Genomic DNA, 22,074 nt, shown 5'->3' on the forward strand with positions numbered 1-22,074 from the left:
ACAACAGAGAGAGAGTCATTTTGAGAGGAAAAAATGTGTCTACTTAAGCTTTCTAGAAGAGCAAGATGAAGGACAAACAAATTACCATCCGTGACCATTTTGTCTAGTTCTGGGCTGAGGATTCCATCTAATTGTTCTTCACTCAATGGTCGTGAACTCTGGTTGACACTTGGCTGAGGCAGAGAAGAAGGATCATCAGAGATGGGACCAATATCTAGTCCAGCTGAAGGAGGAAAGAACATGTAGTGAGATATAAATATGAAAAGCTACTGACTCAGAATAAAGAGTAGGACAGCATTTCATTTTTTGTTTATGCTAGAGCTCAACTGTCAACTAAACCAAGACTTTCTAAAATTTGAAAAGGCCAAGACATTCATCAGAAAAAGTAAACGGAGAAAAAAAATTACCTCCCAGTTTGCTGTACTGTTTAATGAATGCTTAATTAATAACATTAAACTGGAAGAATTTGTTGCAGATGACTGAACTCAGAGCTGTTTTCAAGTGTACAGTTTTCAGTATACACTTCCACTGCACCTTTTTTTTCACATTTCAAAAACCATCACGCCAGCAGTCAGTCTGTTTCATCCTGGTGTACTTCAGTTTTACACAGACGCCCTTTAATTTAACATGTACTGAAGTGTTGTTGCTGTGTACCCAATATCTAATAGAGACAGCAGTTTCCATCACAAAAACCACTACTGAATTCTAGGTTACATTAGACAAAGTGATTTGTGTATGCTGAGGAAATATATTTAGATATTATAACATCCTCTACAAGTCAATAAACCTCTCAAAAGTGAAGTATCTTTGAAACAGCTCTACAGACTTTATTTTCAAAAAAGATATTTCAATCCTAAATACCAAATAAAACCAACTAAAATAATGAAACATGCCATTCTACTTGTCAACCTGTGCTTAACATAAAGTGATGAATCATCATCCAGTGGTAACAAAAAGATTGATGTTGACTGCTTTATCCATGCTTTAATATTCACATTGTTAAATTAATTTACAAAGGATACCACTACAATAAATGCTACACACTACTACTACAGGTAATACTAACAAAAATAGTGACAGCAAGGAAATGCATGGTTTTGTATTATGAAACACACAAAAACTCAGGAAGGCTTTTAAAATCTGTATGCAACACTTCATGGAGTACTCTCTTTAAAGTGCACAGTGCAAGACTTTGTAAGTTGTGTTAGACTCAAAAGAGCACAGAAAGAGTGGGAAATGAGAGCACAAGTTAGTGACACAGTAAAGGAACACTAGTTTCTACACATGCAGTTCTTTCAGCTAGGAGCACTAGGAAAGATCACTACTTCTACCCATGGATCATCCATCATTTAGTTTCTTACCAAATGGGGAGGGTGAGTTCTCAACCTGGAAAGTGCATAAATCAAGACCTACAGGACCCAAACCAGATAAAATGGATGATTATAACACAAAAACAAAAAAAAAAGTAAAGAAAAAGCTGCATGCTGAAAAAGCTACGCAGGTATGATAGACAACGGAAGCTGTTTTTTATTCTCTTAAGCAGCAAAGCAAAGAGCTAAGTAAAATAAAATGTTGGAAAGGTTTTTGTTTGTTTGTTTTGTAGTAGGAGACAAAATACCTCTCAAACTTAAGATATTCTTAAGATATGAAAATTATATCCGATATCGCCTAGGGCATAACCTATAGATTTAATATAGTATCTACCTCTGTAATACAGAGAAAAAGAAAACAAATGACAGAGACCTTACAAACGCACATACCCGAATGATCTCCAGATTTTACCAAATCATCCGAAAGAATTCCAAGAATATCATCATCAGTGTTTAAGACCTCGGAAAGATCAGCTAAGGGGTCATCGGTGCTGCCTGTTTAAAAGGAAATAAATAAATATCAAACAATCGTGACACTTGTCCGTTAACAGAGCACCCTGCAGACCTTCCACAGCTTGAGCTGCACACTCGAATCCGGAGCTGCCAAGCAGCAGGTCCTTGTGGAGTGCCACACACTGCAAGGGACAGGGAGACGAGCGACGCGCTGCACTGCGGCCACCTCCTCCCCAGGCAGCGCCGCAGCGACCGGCACAGCCTTAACCTGCAACTCTCAAGCTCAGGAAATGTAGGGAAATAGGAAGGGGTGAGTTCCAGAACAAACTCCACCTGCTGGAACCCACAAGTGCTAAAAAACCGAGGCCTGTGAATATAAAAGTCAACAAACGTGTTTTGTAAAAGAGGAATTTACTGTTCACAGGAAACAGCAGGGAATACTTAAAAACAAGAAACCTATCACGGTGCTACTTCCCATACCAGTACTATCTTTCTTAAACACATGGAGCAACCAGTTAAATATACCCTGACACAGATACATAGGTAAACATACCTAGATAGAAATAAATGTATAAAAGAATAAATAATAAATAAATAAAAATATACCCCAATATGCAAGTAAAAATATAAGAGTAAGAAGTAGTAAGGAAACCGAACCTGGAGCTGCTTTTAATGCTGTTTTTAAGATCAGGAGAAAATCCCGAAGAAATGAGAATACCCAGAGGTAGAAATGTCATGTGTGGCTGTAATCTAGGAAAAACTAGCCCAGTCCTAGAGATAACTTGTTGATTACTGAATGATAAATTTTGGATGTGATTATCTGCTTGGCATCCCATTCACTGGCAAGAAGCTTTGGGGTTAGTAAAAATCATCTTGATGACTCATCTGGTTTTAGAAGATTTTTTTTTGACAAATAAACAAAAGTTTAGAAAAGCCTTTTCAGAAAAACCGCACACTGTGACGACTACATGAAAACTCAGTGGAAAATAATTAAATATGAAGAGATGAAAAAAAAATGCAAATATGCAATTAAACAAAGGAAATGAATTAATACAAGTAATACAGAACATGATGAGGGAAACCAATCTGGGCAGGATTAAAAAGTGACCAGAACACCAAAGGACAACAGGTTTGCTACATAAACGGCTCTTTCTCACTGGTACTGCCCAGCTTTCCCAGGAAAGCATTTCTAGCTTAATTCCGGCTAACTCAGAGCCTTGGAGCCAGGGATTTCTTTGCACCATGAAGCTACCTCCAATCTGCTACACTTCACCATGACTTTGAAGTTCTTTCTCCTGTCTCTCAGAGACCATCCTTTCACCTTCAACCAAGTTACAGTGAGCAGGACTTGGCAGGTTTTCTTCACTTTACTGTTTTTATCCTTCGTTTTTTCCTTTGTAATATAGATATAAAATAACAGATACATATTAAAAATGATACCATCCTAATTAATGAATGCTTTATATTTGCTAAGTGGGTCAGTGTGCCCCTGCAGACTAGTCCATTTACATGTACAGCAAGAAGAGGGATCCTATAAGTATTAGGAGTAGTGTTCTAAAATCATAAAAAATATATATAATAAATAAGTAGATAAATAAAGATCTGGTTTGTGGGAAGAAAACATATGATGGGAGTACAAAGACTAAATTAGTAGCCTTTAATTCTTCTGTAATTTTTCAATTTGTCACAGTGTTTTCCTCCTCAGATATCAGGAAAGTGCTTTGGCCCAGCCCCTAATAATTCAATTTCCAATTTGAATGTAAATATATGGTGTAAGTAGCTAGGAAATGGCTTAGGTGAAAAGATATTACTGCACAGTTTACCACCCAGAGTTCTAAACTGGTCATGAATAAATTCAGGCTGCAAATTAAGAGGCCACAAACTATTAGAGCAATCAGATTCAGTAAGGGCCTTCTGATGAGATTAGAAGAGCTAATGGCTTTTAGGATGGAGCTTGTTAATTCTGTAAAAAGACTGAGTTTTGGTGACAGCAGCAGGCTAGAGTATGATGTGCAAGTCTCACATAAGACTTTTACTCTAAAGCATATTTTAAATTTTTTTCTTCTTTTTTTTTTGGCCAGTTTAAATTCAATATGTGCTAAGTATTTTCTTGGAATTAAGCAAATCACTTCAACCAGCTGCTTCAGATGAGAACCAATAGCTGGTTGACATCTGGTGCCAAACAAATAGCTCAGTGTTGCTCGACTCTGGCAGCATGGAGCTACGAACCCACGCAAAGTGAAAAAGGAAATAACTTTAACATCATTAGCAACACCTTCAGCTTTATGAGGAACCATGGGGAGCTGGTGTCCTCCCGGGGGCATGTCCTGGCACTCTCCTCTGGCCTTCTCTTTTAAATGACTTTAAGGTTTGCTCCTATGTAGACTGCTCTGCAACACTGTGCCACTGATGCGTGGGAAAACAGGCGAGTGTTGTAGGTGGAAACAGTCAGAAATCAGCACTGGGAGCCTCAAGCTCACTGTGATCCCGGTTACGAGTAATTATCAGGGAACAAACGACCCAAGAACTTGTCTTTGGGAATCATCGGTCTCAATGTGCCACTGAAATGCTCGGCCAAGTCGTCAGCAGAGGCCTGAGCGTGGCACTTGTTTCATTCCCCTGTGCTCCTAAACACATGTTGAAAAGCAAAGCAGATACAGTAAAGTCCCCTCAATACACATGAGAGCTCTTGCAAGACGAACAAGTCTATCTAGCCCTTAATCCTGGGATTAAATAACTGGATTTTCCAAGAGAAGAGCATCTTCCTTGCGGAGAACACCTATCCACTTAAGCATGGATTCTCACAGGAGGCAGTATGCCCTTTAACAAGGAGTACAGGAAAACAACATGGTCAGTAACACCAATATAGTCTTATAGCCTCCCCTCTGCTCTATAGACATCAGGGTCTCCAGAGTTCAAAAAAAATTAGGAAAAAAAGTCTCAATAATGTAACCATTTTATTCGCATATGTCTAAAAATATAATGCTAAGGCATTCAGTGACACCAGAAGCAGCCAAATCCTGTTTTCTGGCTCCTGTCTTTTCGACACGAAGTTTATGTATCTGCTGCTTTATAAATGCAAACATAGTAATGTAACAGAAGACGGGTTATTTTAAAGTTAGGTTATGTTATACAAATAGGGATGTCTAACAGCAAGAGATGTACAACTACATGCTTTTAAAATACAGATTATTTACATTTACTTTCAAGCAGTGGGCAAATGGAAGATTAAATTAAAACCAGAGTTGTACATCTCTAAAACCTTCCTTATACTGAGATAATACGTGAACGTTAATGACTAATATTGCAATTGGGGCTCCTCTGGCTTCAGAGATGCTGGGGAGGAAGAAAACTCCGTGACTGCATCTCCCTGCAGCTCTGGAATATGTGCTGTACAGGCTGTCAATACCCCATTTGCAGTGTTTTTCCCTTACAGGGATGTTAACTCCTGCTTCTGTGAGTAGTAGTACTCACAATTTCCCGGATAACAATAAATGTTTAGTTACAGTGTAGCCTTTTGCTCTTCATTTAGTGGATTTTCACTGAGTAGCGTTTACAAATAACTGCACTTCTCTCCTGAGAAGACTCTCTGGACCCTGAAAGTTACACCAATGTCTGCAAATATTTGCTAGGAGAAAAAAAAAACGTGAGCATCAGCCAAAACAAGTAACACAAGTTCACAAGTAACTATATACACAAGAAACAACAATGGGAGTTTAAAAAAATACAGAAGGTTAAGACACCTTTAACTGTAGTTCATACTACAAGATACTGAGGGGAAAAAATAACTTGGAGGACAGAGTCAGGCTTTTGTTTTTAATTGCTCCTTTGTGTGAAGCTGCCCTTTCAGCAGCACTTTACAACCCTCTGGCTGTTTGCAAACCTCTCAGCAGTATCTCCTGCAGACTTGTGCAACACAAAGTGAAAGGAGAAGATTGCCTGGAGGCTACAAACTGTGCCTTGAAAGGGCACTCACTTCAGAAAGGATATGGTGAACCAAAAACTAAGGAACCTGGCAACCTCAAATAATGTAAAACCTCAGAGAATGTAAAAGTTGGATGGCAACCGTTCATAAATTAATATTTAACAAACTACTAAAAGTACATTCTAAATTAGTTTCCTTTTGTCTCCTTTTGTAATAGATGTATTGTTCTTATTTTTAGATCTGTTTGACCCTTTAACTCATTTTCACTAATTCTGTAGACCTGGCAATTAAAATCAAGGAGCTTCCAATCTGCACTGAGTGCCAACTGCTGTGCCATCCAATCCTCCTGAAACAGGTGAAACCCCAGAGCCAGGTGTCCCTCATTGTCAGAGTAATTTAGTCTTCCAAGCAGTATTAAACAGAATGTTAGAAACTGGATGGATGAGACACTGAGAGGACAGAGTGGAAAAGCTGCACTTACAACAACAGACTACTGAATTATCACTAACTTCAGCTTTGCATACCTTGAGTGCCCAGTTTCACTGGAGCTGGAGTGGAGGCTGAGCTAAGAAGGGGATCCGAGGAAGGATCCAGGAAAGTGGTGGTGAGATTTGCTTTACATGAAAGTGGAAGTGATTCCTCAGGTAAGTTATCCAGGCTCATCTTATTTTGTCTACTGGTGTCTAGTAGATCTTTTCCAAAGAAAGCTTCCTGTAACAAAAATAGATTAATTTGATGTAGAAAAAGCACTAGTTGTTCAAAATGTTATGTCACAAAAATTGTACCTATATTACATATCCTCTGCAATTTTTTCCCAGTTTTAAGTATTTCATTCTAATGAAGAACAAAACACCCAGAGCTGCTTAACTTGCATTAATACCCTCCAAATTGCATTTAAATTTAATACTACACATCAAGCATTTCACGTAAAACTGAGTACCAAGTAATTTTAAAACAGCCATCGAATTTTCAAGGCGCTTTTTTCATTACACATTTTTCTTCTGTTTTTCGTTCAGTCTCTAAAAATCTTCATTTAGGATGTAACAGCTAAAAACGGAGTTAGAAATACATTTTATAATCACTTCTTCCTATATTAACGAAGAAGAAATCAAATAACTATTCTATGTTTTACAGAAATAAAATGCACATGAAGGAAAAATATGTATTCTTAATAATGCAAAGGAACTCTTAAGTGCTTTTTTTTTTTTTTTTTCCCTAAATCATTTCCTCACTTGTCAGATACAAGATATTTTTAGACAGTCTGTCTTTCTATAAATTCTTTGGTAACTTTTGATGCCAGTATAATCTGTTTTGTGAAATTTGGTAAATAGCTACAAGTTTAAGTTATTTTTGGGGAAAAAAAGTCTCTGAAAAGGGTGAAAGAAATAGTATTTTCAGTGACAGAGATAAATCAACCAGTTTTTATAATCTAGTTGAAGGCAGCTAAACTGGTGATTCCCCATTAACATACTGTTTCCCACATCAAATTGCTCTTTTATATATATATATATATATCTGTATGTATGTACAAAAAGAGATAAAATAACACGATCTGGCTAAGACTTCTTGCACAGTTTAGTGCAGAACACAAGCAAAGAGGCTGAAAATGTCGTGTGTCACTCTTGGTAGGAAAAAATGCTTTTTTTCTTTCTTTCTTTCTTTCTTCAAAGCAAGTGGAGGCCTATATACTGGAAAATGACATCAGAGGATTTGAGTTTCTTATATAAGTTCATGAACATTCCTCACCCCAAAGCCATTTAATTTGAATGATAAATTGGGAAAGAAACATTTGCAGTTAAAATGTACAGTGAATTAACCCACATAAAGATTACTTTTTAATTGTTTTCACAGCTAGTGCAGACCAATAGCTTTACCTGCAAATAGGCCGGAAAGGTTTCCTCAAGTTTATTTTTCTTTTTTCTGTAACGCTTCTTTATCTTCTCGGTGCTTTCAGAAGCTGGGGCAGACTCCTCAACTGGAGTGTCTGGCAGCTGCTCTGTCCAACCTAGAAGAGTTAACACACAGGCACAACTATATAAAACTCACTGCCTCTTGCTCTAGAGCTACAGCAGGAGCATGCCCATCTGGGTGCAGTTTTAGCATCATTCTAGATATACTGCAGGAATTGCTTTTATCTACCCAGCTTTGAGCTGTCATCTCTTCATCTGGGCTTGGAAGCTGAAAATACTCTACATGACACTAGCCCTGTTGCACTTCACTGGCTGCAGGTATCTCACTGGCTGTGGTCAGAGCTTTCTCCAAGCAACATAGGCTATATTACAAACTCTATTAAATTATATTATAAACTCTGCTAGTAGGTAGTGATGTGCAATATGCTCACTCTGCAGTAACCTCGTGCCCGTGTGTTTGGCAGACAGGAGCAGAAGGAAGGAGGTCACCCCCAGCATGGTGGCTTTTGCACTGCTTCAGCAGATTCAAAACACACAGAGATCTTCTCAGTTGTTTTGTTTCTTAATAAACAATTGTGCAGGAGCAAACAAGGGAGCTCAAACTGCTTAACTGAAGAATATTTGTTTGGGAATATTGCTTTTTAACAATACACACTGTACTGCTACCCAGGAGGAGGAATTCACTTATTTATTTATTAACTTAAAGGAACAGATCCTTCTAAAACAATTCAATATATCATAAAATTGTATTTATAAAGCAGAAAAATGCATCCATAACACTAAAATGAAACAGAAGGCAAATACAACTTCTAAAGAGGGGAGCCAGCCACATACTGGGTTGCAATGGTAACAGGAGCATAAGCTGTCTTCCTAAAGTAGTTTTACACATGTAGTAAGAACAAAATTCAACTCTCAATTTTGGACCTTGCCTGAAGGCTGTAGGTAAGGATCAGGTCTCCCTTACCTGTACAAATAAATAGCAAGAGAGAGTTCTGGCTTTAAAAAAAGTTAAAATCTAAATAGACAAGAGAGAATAATGGGAAAAATTAAAGGCCAGACATCTGCAAACTGCTCTCAGCCACCTTTTAGAAGCAAATGCCTTTTTCTACCACCTACACCAGCAAGACTCTGCACTACACAAACCTTGCACCTCGCCTTAGATATGTCTCGACGTTATCTACATTAAATAGTGTGAATAAACCTAGATGGGTGAAACGAATCAGACTAATCACATGTAGTAATTAACAGAGACAGGTCCATAAACAAAGCTCCACCCCTTGTTCAGTGCCCAGTACACTGATTATTTACAGTACCAGAGACATGAAATGGCTTTTCTGCAAAGAGAGAACAGAATAGTGTTCTCCAGCCCCAGGAAAAAGATGACGACCAACGTGGGGTATGGCTCAAGCCCAGAAGAGTTGTGAGCATTATAAATCAACACTAAATGATTTCTCATAATCTTTCAAAATAGAAGTGCTGGGGAAAACCCTACAAACTCTAAGGAGTCAAGTTTAAAACCAACTGAAGGAATTATTTCTTCCCCTAACAATAACAAAAAGATTGAAGTCACTAGCAGAGGATTCACAGAGGTCAAAAAGTCATAAAAAGATCAGACTCATCTGTGGGACACACAAATGTCTACAAATTTTCCCACAGAACATGGCCCAGAAGAAAACTCTGGATCAGGATTGCATCAGGCAGAAGGTGTGTCAGAAAATTACTCTAACCTTGCCCCATTTCTTACACTTTTTTCTGTCTTCTACTGGTCAAAACTAGGCTCAAGAGAGCTCTGACAATACAGCAGGCCTCACAATTCACACTATTTCACTCCCACAATAACCTTCAATTTAGTGTTTCAACTTCACTGTAAATCATGACTCTACAGCAACTAAACACACATATGAATGACTGTTTCCAGACATACTAATAAAGTCATCATGACAATCACTAAAAACTTTTTCCTTTTCAATATATCTCTAGATAGAATTATATAGTTCTGATTTGCATTATTCTTACTGTATTAAGCATGAGCAAATCTTAAAAATACCTTTCTGAACTTACCTTCATCTCTGCCAGGCAACTGCTCAGAAACAGAGCCAGAAGAGTCTTTCCTGGAGAGGGATCTTTTTGTTTTCCCCTGCCCTGTACGACTTCTCTGACGTACCATAAATCCACCAATGCCTAACAAGGAAGCAAAAATCAAGCATATTAAGACTACGTTTCATAGTTAAGAATGGGAGCCCAAATTATTCCGAAGTCAGAGGACAACCGCATCTGTGGGGCTCTAAGAATGAATTTGATATGCATCTGTTTTCATTCAGAGGCTTAACAAGGCATCTCATAATTTACTATCTTGGTAGGTGCAGGTATAATTAGTGAAAAGTATCAGAATTTTAGGACTATAATACATCCACAAGAAGTTTAAAAAACCAAACTTGGCAATTTCCAGATGGCTTTTCCCCTGTCATGGCAAACTGATTAAATGCTAATAGATGATTTTGCCTGAAATTCCAGACTCCTCCAGGACAGAGTGACTGCAGTGGCCCTGGCTCTTTACAGTCGGTGTGTATGTGTGCACATAGAGCAGACTCAGGTTTGGTTAATTTTTCAGAAAATAGCTGGCACAGAAAACAGATGGCTGCTCAGCTCATGTTCCAAAACCACTCCAGAGCCAATGAAGTCTTCTCCCCTTGAGGTTCTGTGAGCAGAATGAAATGGCCTAGGGACTTATTACTTGTGGAGAAGCAGGAAATCTCTATTAACTGATGTGGGTTGGCACTGCCAGCTCCACATGATCCGCTCATCCTGGAGGGCACCACACATGGCTACTGCCTGCTGGGACAGGCAATTCCTCCTTGTCATGGGAAATACAGGGCGGGGGGAACGGTGGCAGAGATCCTATTAGCTGCTGAGAGAGAAACGGGACCACGTTTTAACTCTTACCTCCTTGCCCCCCTACTTTACCCCTCTCCTTCTCATCCTACCCATCTCATTTTCTCCATTTCCCTCCCTTACTCTCTTCCTAAGCAGATATGTGGCCCGTTACAGTAGGAAGGATGGGAAGATGGACACGAACAGCCAACAGAGTATAGTGAGGGCAGAGACCATAACTCAACCTGCCCACACCGGGAAGCTGCTCACAGGAAACAAAACCAACATGCTACAGGTACTTGGAGGCCTATCAAGGGGCTCTTGAAAGAAGCAAGCTGTGTCTAAATACAGCTTAAGTGCATTATTAGCCCTAATGAATCAGAGCTACTTCTTACAAAGTCACTTAGGTACCTTCAGCTTTTTCTGCCTGGAGATAGTTCAAGTGGTTCCGCATCCAGAACCTACAGTTAATCCACAGTCAAGGTAATTAAGAGTTGGCTACACTAATAAATTAAAACAAATGAATTAATCCAATAACTGAATTCATTAAAATTAACTGCTGGAAGTCACCTGCAATTATTTAAAAAATTATTCATATCAAGTATTTCAGAAAATAGGTATGGTAACCACAAAAAAATTCTCTCAAGCTCTGATCCTGCCTACACATTATCTACAGAATCATTTTTATGCAATATAAGGTTTTACTAGAGATTTTTATACATATATACAAAAATGCACACACAACTGACATCCAGCAATTAAATAAATACCATACATTTTCCTATCAAGAATCTATAGCAAGGTGTAGATTTGAACTGTAAACTGATAATTGATAGAACATTACTTCCATACTATAATATTCTATTAATTATACAGAAAAAAATGCAAAAGCAAACAAGTGCCCCACAGCCATAAGAATTATGTATCCTACCAGGTCTGTATGGTTTTCGCTTTCTTTTTTTAATCCCATCAGCTCCTTCTGCTGCTTTGGTATCATCATCCACAGCTTCCCGTTCTGGGCTGGAATCTGATTTTCCGTCACAATCCATGAGATCACCTTCTGGAGAAAAGAGGCAATTCTGAACTCAACTGGAATAGCGAAGCAAGGCAGTTTTCCAAATTTCCTACTTGTGAGTGATTTAAGAAAAACTGATTAAGAATGCTAGTTTTTTTTTTCCAGAGGTGGTTAAGATACCTGCAACCTTCCAGGATCTTTGAGAATCCTGCTCTATCTATGCACATAGACCAAGTTTACAGACACATCTCCCACACAATTACGATGTCTCTCAAAAACCAAGGATAAATGGTCTCAGATACAGTACCTCAATCTGAAATATATGTATTTTTTTGGCATTCCTTTCTGAATCCAATGCCACTGCATTATCTGAGTGTCTGAACAGTTTCTAGCAATACACCAAGGTATATCACTACAATCTACCATGTAAGATGGGCCTTATTTGCCCTAACTTTTGTTTAGTAGGGTTTGCTTGCACTAAGAACACAGACTGAACAAACACAGCCTGCACTTGGAAGGTAATATATAATGGCTCTTAGTTTGGAGGGCTCTTGAGTTGACGCCTTTAGACTGACTGAAAGCTGACTTATCTACACGGAGGGGTTTTTATTCTGCAGTAGAAAATCTGGCCCAAAGGACTCAGTGAACCTTGAAGATGACGGCTGTAAATTCGAGTTCATATTCTGTGGAAAAGCAGGATAGAAAACACACATGAAGGATGATGGGATTATAAGAGCTTTCGGTGCTGAAGACAGATTGAGTTAATTGTTTCTGGTATCTCCCAAATATCAACACAATAGTAAACTTCCATCTTGATTTTACCCTAAGTTTTTGAAATTCATTCAGCATACTCTAGACTCTGAAAATACACTGGATTCTCTTTTGTATTTAGGCAGACTAGACTGTCTAAAAACAGTTCCGCAAGAAAGTGCCAGAAACACAAAACATGTTTGCACTCTGCTTATAGTTCTGGGACAGACAGACGTCCTGGCCTCCTTCAAACCACTACTACCGGGGCAGGACTATAACCCATCTTCCTTTCGAAAGCCAATTGCTGACCAGACTTCTCCGGGCCTGAGATGTGAGATTTCTCGTGGTTGCCCAAATTTACTATGTAAGCAGGGGTATAGCTTCATTTACCTTGATGCTAACGCACAAATTTCAGACATTCAGAGAGCAGACTCTGCAGAGCGATGTCTAGAGCCCTCAAGAAACCCAGTCAACCTACCACACATGTGCCACGTAGATACAGTCACATCAGGGAACGTACCCTGACCTCCCAATTCACAAAGAGATATTTGTGCAACATATGGAGAAAGAAAAAAATAGAGAAAAAAGCAATGAAAGATGACCAGAACTGAAATTAAACAAAAACTGTACAAGCTTGGCTCTCCCATTCACTCTTTGCTATTGTAATTATGCATCTTGGGATCTTGCTGAGAAATTGTTAACTTATATAAAAGCCACTGGGGAGAAGATGAAATTAGCTGAACTGTAAATAGGAAACAGGTACATGTTTCCAGAAATGGAGATTAACCACAGAAAAAAAAACAACAAAGGAAGTGGTTAATTCTCTATCTTGACGTCTTAAAAAAAAAATCAAAAGCTTTACTGCTTTCAACAATCTGAATGATGGACTAAATGAAGGCAATGGGGAGAAATGCAGGAGTCTGTGTAACCGTAATCTAGCAAACCCTATGATTCCTGAAGGGAACAAAAGAAAAACAACTACTTCACTATTTTAAATGTTTTAAACACATAAATGGAATCTATTAATAAATATGTATTTTTCTAGACAGAGCAGAAGACAAGTAAGCATGTGCTAATCAAACAACAGGAGTGATACTTAAATCAACAAGTTAACATGGAAACTGTGCTGATGGTTAAACTCCCCAGTTATCTCAAGTACACTCTCTGTATCTAAAAAAAGCTTCTTATGACATTTAATCTGATTAACAACAAGGCAATATTGCATAAACAGAAAACACTTTGGATTGCGGGAAGGCGCAGAGCCTGTAGCAGGCACCTGCGGGACTAATGTGGCGGCTTTCACACCTGCTGCTGGGTTAAGTCTGTCCTCGGGCCACGGATTAGCAGCCACGCTACCCGCGTTCCCCTCGGATCAAAGGGGACAGCACCACGCTGGCCGCGGTGGCTCGTGTTGAGGAGTGGGGATTTACGCTATAAAGAGGCTGGTTGATCCTGCTCGCTCTTTTCCCGCTCTCGTCTCCTCAGCGCAGGCGCCTCCGCCTGTGGCGGCTCCGCGGCCGTCGCTGTGGGGAGCAGCCGGGCACGGGGAGCTCTGCTCCATGGCTGGATGTGGGGCAGAAGGAGCTCGCCCAAGGGCTCACACAACTGACTCCAGCCTGCCATGACCAAACACACAAGTTGGCGTCTGGATAAGGTGCAGGGATTTCTCCTGTCACCCCTCATCAGCACCACAAGCAACATCAACACCGTCGCCACCCTCCCCACTGAACTGACTCCCACCATGGGACTGGGCCCCTTTGCGAGGCTCTGTATCCTGTCATGCCTCCGAGCTACAGCACCAGCACAGAAGTCACTTCCAAACTTAAATTCTGTCCTGAGTTCTGCTCTGGTGATGAGGCCATTTTTTTTTTCTGCTAGTGAAATAAAATGAAGCATCTTTATCCCCTCAGACTCGCACGTCAGCCAACCTCTTTCAGCAAAACACAACACTCCCACCAAGGGCTTAGTCCTTCCCCTTTCCTTTTAAATATTTTAATTAATGACTTTTAAATACTTGGTCCACAGCGATCTAGAGGTTGCTTTATCGAGCCCAATACTTTTAAACAGTGTTTTCATTGAATTTGAAAGTCTGAAAGACACTTGTACGCAGCAAAGGCACAGTATTTGCCACAGTTAACCCAAGAATTAGGCAACAAGGCCAAGGGTATGTCCCATGCTGCCAAACTCAGAGGCAAGTTTCATATGGGATGGACAACACCAACAGAACAAGAGTAAGAAAAGCCCTGAAACAGACAACGACAAGCTGCGATTATTTTCCAAATTATGATCACAAAATGGTTAGTACAGAACGCGTGGGTATCAATACAGTAAAAACTCCCAGGAAGGGACGTCACATGCAACATCTACCGCAACACTCCAGGATATAAGAAAACACACCAAATGCAGAGCACTACCTCTACTGTCATCCATCTCTCCATCTCTTGAGTGCTCTGACTGGGCATCTGGGGGTGTCTGAAGCACAGCCACACTGTTCTGGTTTATAATCTTCAATTTAAGCTTTGGTTTCGTCCGTTTTCTTCTAGGTACTGTAACAGTTAGGCTCTGTAACTGAGACATGCCCGATTCTGTCAAGCAGACTCCATCCTGTGTGTATGTCTTCGGAGGGTCTATAAAAGTTAAATGAATCATAACAGCAATATAAATCTCTTCCATTTGCAAGTCTTAGATTTTTATGAACTGTACTTTAAAGAATTAATAAGTGCATGTATGGAACTGATTCATGAGTGAGGAACTCAGTAAAAATAAGACAACATCAAACACTTTCTTACATGTTACACTTACAGCTTTATAATTAGAATCTGAAGTCAAATCCAGGAACAAGCTAATATACTGCTACAAAACAACTTACACCAAGAGCTCAGTAAGAGAACGATCTGACTACAACAGCCGATGTCCTGCAGGGCATCCCTGTATACCTGACATTCACAGGAACTCTGTAAGACTCAGCTTGGGTTCTTGTTGCTTATCAGCCCAGGTCCTTATACAGCCCTCAGCACTGCAGTTTCACATTATTAATCAACGTTAGCCTCCCACAACTCTTAGTGGGACGCGCAAGTCATTCACCTTACAGATAAAAAAGAAACAGGACAGGCCAAGGGAGCTGCTCGAGACTGAAGGGGAGACCTTGCTTAGAACCCAAACGTCCCAAGATTTGCAAGACTGCTTCTCTCTCAGGCTCTTTCGTGACAACTGAGTCTACTATCACCTTGTATCAACAGTCCTTGATTTGCCACGGTGCTGCTGTGCAGGCATCTCTTCTGGGGCCCAGCAAGCACAGCCTGGGGAACTTTCAAGGAGTTACCAAATCTGAAGAGGCTGCAGTGAAGGCCCTCCTCTGAGGGCTAATCAAATCACGACTTGGTAACATACTTTTGAAAATACATACACATCACTCCATTTGTTCCCTTCAACCGAAAGTATTCTTTTAATGCAACTTCTCATACTCCAAAACACAGCTTGGAACTAGAATTACGGCATGTAATTGCTCACAACATCCAGTTTTTTATATGCTATTAAAAAAGAACATATATTTTTAAAAGGATTGCATACTCTTTTTCAGGTTGAATATTTCAGGGGAGAACCTTCTTTCAGAACACGCTCATACACTAACAAAGGGAACAAAACCTTGTCATGATGGAAGCTCTCCTGACGTGGCGGAAACCTTTAGGTCCTATCATTATAACAAATGGCTTCTGAGTAGGTTTGTCAGGATTATAAAATTCCTAGCAAAAACTAGACTAAAATACAGAAAACTTGTGCCCTCCTCCTACAGGTCGAGGCTGTAAACACTTGTATATGTGCTGGACTCAGCCCTACTTTGTTTTCTCTGCCAGTACTAAGGCAAGCAAGGAAGTTTTTGCAGGATCATAGCATAATTTAAGGTAATTATTATAGTGCAGGTATGGCAAGCAACAGAAAAGAAAGAGAGAACAGGAAAAAAATGAAAAGCATGCTGTGAGAACTGAAAGACAGATACTGCTGTGTAACAAAATCACAGAAAAAGTATTTTTTCTCTCATGTAAAAAATACCCTTAAAATATGCTAAATTATCAAAGATTAAGCATTTACATTTTTACCTAGTTCTTTTGATTTTGAAATAATCTGAGCTCCAACTGATGAATCACAACAGTCCAAAGAAGGCACTGAAAAATATAAGGAAAATCATTTCAACTTTTAAAAATCGTGACTTGCTTTAAACTGAAACTATCCATTGATTTTCTTTCCAAACGTTCTGTTAAACTCCCTAAGTCATACCCCTGGCTATATTCACTAGCACTTTTTAAAATAAAGTGCTCTTCACTGTCACTGAAGATGTGGCTGTGAAACAAGCCTGGTATTAACTGAAGTCTTCCAATTTCCTGGAGCCAAGAACGGTATCGAAGCCGCAGAGAATTCGATGGGAGATGATCTCCTCCTGCCAGGCGCAGGGCAAATGAACACGCTGGATCTCATGGATGGGAAAACCAGCTCAACCTTAGTCGTGACATCAAGATTTTGCTTAGCTAAGCATGAGCAAGGCTTCGTGAATTTTTTCCCCCTCAAGAAGTGGTCTGAGCACTCCAAGAGCTTCCCAGGCAAGATCCCAGCGGGCTCCATGCTTTCAGATGGTTCATATAGGAAAAACAACATGAGGCTTTTGGGAGTATCTGGGAGCAGATGATTCTGACGTGTTGAAGTCAGATACAGTAATTTTCTTCCAAGATAAGAACACTGATAGATGGAACAGCAGAAACTCCATTTGAAAATGGCAGCTTGTGGCTTCTGGGATGCACTAGAACAAGGTGACTGAGCAAACAGGAGTTTAAGTGTCCCTCAAAGCTGGCTCCTACTGTTGCAGGTGGAAATGCTTTTTCCACCTGCCTTAATTACAGTTATCTTCACTAACTTGGGATCCACAGACCAGCCTTTAATATAAGTAGTAGCTTTCTAAAGATCACGTAGACAGAGTAAGAATGGGCAGAGTTAGAAGCTTCTATCTCAGAAATGATGAGAACTAAAACCCCCAAAACTTATTTCAGAATGATAATGTTTACTATTCATGCAAGTTTCCTGACACCTCTTTTTCTTTTTCCCCTAGAAATCTTACCCAAACTGAACTTAAGACTCAGATATATTACTGGAATACAACATATAAAGGGGGAAAGACAAGGAAGAAATGAAATTTGAAAATGAAATTTTGAAAGAGATGTTGAATTGGAGGGAAAAAATACATGGGACAGAAGTTGGAGGGTGGAATACACTTGAAATCACTGAATGAAAACAACAACAAAACAGATTGCAAGGAATTCTCAAAAGGGTAATGCGACTTCATCTGTTCTTTTAATTGGCTGTAATTTACAAGATGTTTTAAATCAGAGATAGCAATTATTGAACTGGAATCTAAAGTAAATGATAGCCGTCAATGAGAGCTTGATATTCTTAGTAAAAGTCCAACTACAGGGAGGATTCTCCTAGGCCAGGTCAGATGAGGAGCAATTTTTGCTCTGGAGACTGAAGAGAGTTGAAATGCTCAAGCAAACGAGCTGACAGTGCCACGGGTGAGGCCTGCAGAGACCAACTCACAGAAGTTGCACGAACAATATTTGAAGCTGGTACTAAACAGAGTTGTGGAAAAGAGCTCATCGGAGCTCAGTTTAAGAATTAAATCAATAAAACGGGTAACGGAGAAATATGAGATCTAAATTAGAGAGAGACTGGATACAAAAAAAGACCAAATCCACAGAGCAAAGAGGGGTCACTGCTTTCCGAGGCTCCTAAGTGCCAGTTGCTACGACCCAGTCCCAGTAATACCCAAGCGAAGGAAATGAGAGAACCTCTTCAGTGCACAGCGATGTGCTGAGACACATGTGCTCTACCCTGAGAGCATACTAAAAACCACCCGAGGAACACTCATCCGAGATGAGCATTTTCAGGGCATCTAAACACCACAGGTTTGCGGTGTACTATTTTGGATCCAGTTTAACCACATTCTGGTCGTGTATGTTCAAGAGGATAAAGCTATTTATCTTTTATTTCTGTTTCCTGAAGAAGATGCCTTCGTAAGATTATCACACATGCAGCTGCTGTTTTGAAGATGAGATAGGGAGGAGTTCTTAAAAGTTTAGGTGTTTCTGTTTTCCTAAGCAGAAAAAAAAATGGAAGTTCTTTCTCAACACTTGTGTTTCAGAAGGGATTTACTAACTACCAACCTATTCCTTCACCTGAAATATGCTGGTAAATTTTGGGTTGAGGAGCTCTTGATTCTTCTACAAAGAAAAATGTTTAAAAAAATGATAATAATACTTGCAAACATACGAATATCCTCTGTCATACATTAAGTGGAAAGAGAAAGAAGCATCTCAATAAAAAAATTCACAGTATATTCTAAGAAACAGTACACTGTTAGCTATTCTTGTTTCATTAAGTTTACCAAATGCTAACTATTTTCACGCTGAAACAAAAAAAATCACAAAAAATTTCAAGTGAATTGTAAAAGAATTAGCAAAGGATTAAAATATATTTTATATAAAGGCACATGCAAATATTTTTATAAACATGCACCAAGTGACATATTCGGACATGCAATTGCTAAAGTGTACACATATGTTAAAGAGATTATTATATACATTGAGTCAAAGGAAAAAAAAAAAGCAGCGAAACTTGTCTCATTAAAAAAGGGTGAAAAGAAACTGCAAAGAAAGCTTGGGACCTCACGCAGGTCTCGTTCCTGCTCCTTGGGAGACTACCCTAAGCAAGAGAAGCTCACAAAGGCGAAAGAAGGACCAGCTCTGGGGACACCTGATGTCTGGACGTGCCACATCCCTGATGCTCACTCCTGAGGTTACACTCAGGTATCACTGGCCTTAATCACCTGCAAAAAGGGAGCTCTGCCTTTATTCAGGCAGAGGCTTTATCTATTACTAGGACCTTTTTGTTTCAAGCGCCCAGAAACTTATCAAAGTTATCTTTGTTATCTGTTATCTCTGCAAGTTTCTTGTTTTTTTTCCCAGTTAAAAAAAACTTTTCTTGTTGAACTTCTTGAATTTGTGAAAGCAGATCACAAAAACAAAGTGACTTGGTGACATTAGGCATAAGTGACTCTAACTTCCAGTAGTGATACCAGTGGAAATTAAGAAATGTTCCATGACTTTATAATTGACCAAATTATGAACTTTCAAAGTCACTCCAGTAAGTGACCACTAAGGCCGAGCTGCTATGAGGACACATCTGCCTAAAGGGACAACAGCCGCTCTGCAGAACTGCTCTTTGCAGACCTCTTAAACACACTCCTCTTGACATCTTCAACTCTTGATAAGGAAAACCAATCTCCTACTGACATCCTGATATGAGCATTTACTGAAACATTTTCTTAATTCTTGTACTTTAAAAAAGCAAGGGACATCCCAAGCAGCCAAGGGTTAACGTGAACACTGAAACATGCTGTCATTCTAAAAACGTGCAGAGATGTCGATGCTCTGTTAAAGCAGCAGACTGAAGCAGCAACTCCAGTGAGCTTATGTGCAGAGAAAACAGCCCCAGGACACCTCCCGTGTAGCTAGGCCATAAATCACCTCTCTCACAGGCCAACCTAATTGCTGACAGGTCACTCACCACAAAACTAACCAGTGCCAGAACCCGACACTGTAGCTGTGCTCAAAGGAAACTCCTAGCGTACTAGTGAAGCACTAAGGGTGGGAAGTGCTTAATTCAGAAAGAAAATATACTCAATGCAAACATTGCAGAGAAGGGCAAAGCTCCTCAGAAAGCACTATGCATTTTTGCTAACAAAAACCTGGTGAAAGGAATGGGGAATTTTTTCAGCTAGGGAAGAGGAGGGGAGCTTAGAGAGCAGCACTGCTGCAATGGGAGTGACAAGGGGGAAACTGCTCATAGGGACCATTGCTAAGGCTACTGCTCCTTCAGGGGCTTCACATTCCTGAGCGAGGTTTTTTGGTTGGAAGTGATTTTAAGATTCTTGTGGACATCACATCTTAGGGAACTACACCTCCTTCCTTCCACCTAACAAAACGAGAGGCATTTTACCATTTCAGCACCAAATTCTTTTTGTCATTCACCCAACTTCTTTTCAAAAGATTTGGCCAGAAGCCCCCCTGTGAGGTTTTCTTTTGCTATACAGACGGCCTTATGGCCTATCACTAACAGGCACGAATGAGCTGAGGACACTTCCAGAAGGCCCTTAAAACAAACAGGAAAAATTTGCTCTACAACGAGCCGCTAGAGAAAATAATCATAAAACATTCCCAAACCTATTTATTGCAGTGTGCAATCCTGCCATTGGTTTCAATTGTCTTCTTACCGTTTGTTGGTGGTATGTATGGCCTACAAATGGTACAGTCAAAACCCATATCAGCTATGTTTTCCACTTCCTCCTCTGTGTTTAAGTTCTGACAGATTGCATGCATCCATCTAGAAATTAAGTGGGGGAAAAAATACAATTTAAAGGAAATATGTGGTGTTTTAGGAGACCCAAATATCAGTATATGGTCCAAGTAAAGGCGAAATACTTGTTTAATTTAAATTGGTTTAGGGAGAAATGATGACCAGGTTCTCCACATACAGCATTCCTCTACGTTGGTGTGTGTTAAATACTGTACATACAGTACCAGGTTACCTATTTCCCTTAACAGAAAGGAAAACTATATAAAATAATGTCCTGGAAACATACATGTCTTAGCATCACAATTTTCTCCTTTATACGTAGTCATCTTAACTACTCACTTGATACAATGTAATGCAGATTTAGCCTCACCACAACACTCTTGTGGGGTAAATTCGTTTACTTCAATTTTACAGAGGGGAAAATTGAGGCCCAGAGAGATTCATTAATTTGCCCAGAGTCACAATAGTTAAGTCTGGGGTACAACTTCGATGAAGTAATAAGAGCCTTCTGAGACTCAGTCCAGTGCTCTTTACCACAAGACCATTCCTTTTATCTTTATGCTTTTATATCATTATGGGAAAGAAAGTTAAAATGAGTCTTAAACATGAAAAAAAAAAAAAAGCAAGAGAGACCCTGGAAGTTCCTAGAAGCCCTTACCGATCGCACTGTCTGCACTGAATTATGAGCTCCTCCTCCCTGTACGCGCGGTAGCAGATGGGGCAGGTGGACAAGCTCGCGCAGGGCGCGCACTGCGTGTAGTTGTTTTGCCACTCGCATCTTAAACCCGGAGAGGTAGCGCCACAGTGTCTGCACCAAACGCACCTGCAGAACAGACAAAATCATTGATTGCTTTCAATTCACAGGTAGATTGCTTTGTGCCTTTAAAATGCTCTTGCTTAGAGCTCTGTGAATGGTTAAGTTTTAGGTTAGAAGGCATGTTTAGAACAAAAATGTCTTGTTTCGGTGAAACACTGCCTTTTATTTGAATGGAAATGTATCCCTCAGATTTTGGACATGACCAAAATTCTTGATATTTTTAAAAATGAAGTTCCTAAAAAAGAAATCCTTTCAATCTGGAAGACCAAGCAGATGAGTGCTTATAACAGCTCAAAGGGTCAAAGGAATTGCTGGTTTCAGCTGCCATTCACTTCAGTGAGATGTGGAGATTTAACATGTGAGAGGCCTATCCTGTTTGCAGGTAAAACAGGTAAAACAAATGGTTTTCAGAACGTTCTACGTTGAGAAGTGACATTTGGGTGAAGTGCCCACGAATTTTTCCAACTGTTTCTATTGAATTTTTTGCTAATACTTGAAATATTTTTTTTAAAAAAAGATGTTTTCTACCTCTACTTAACTGCTTTTGGGTTGTTTTTTGGCAT

The 22,074-nt window shown here is 39.6% G+C and overlaps 1 protein-coding gene across 1 annotated transcript in view; it reads right to left on the reverse strand.

The window, feature by feature from the left end:
- KMT2C (lysine methyltransferase 2C) overlaps nt 1-22,074 on the reverse strand; it is a 167,604-nt gene that overhangs the window by 37,384 nt on the left and 108,146 nt on the right. Inside the window, 11 exon segments of the mRNA XM_088534769.1 lie at nt 86-223; nt 1,362-1,409; nt 1,761-1,865; nt 6,273-6,459; nt 7,623-7,753; nt 9,720-9,839; nt 11,461-11,589; nt 14,709-14,921; nt 16,392-16,457; nt 20,612-20,721; nt 21,353-21,517. Coding sequence (XP_088390895.1) covers nt 86-223; nt 1,362-1,409; nt 1,761-1,865; nt 6,273-6,459; nt 7,623-7,753; nt 9,720-9,839; nt 11,461-11,589; nt 14,709-14,921; nt 16,392-16,457; nt 20,612-20,721; nt 21,353-21,517 — 1,412 coding nt within the window.

The sequence above is a fragment of the Tinamus guttatus genome, unplaced genomic scaffold, assembly GCF_059628265.1.
Source record: "Tinamus guttatus ecotype Peru unplaced genomic scaffold, ASM5962826v1 Tinamus_guttatus_pri_ptg000599l, whole genome shotgun sequence".
NCBI classification, from domain to species: Eukaryota; Metazoa; Chordata; class Aves; order Tinamiformes; family Tinamidae; genus Tinamus; species Tinamus guttatus.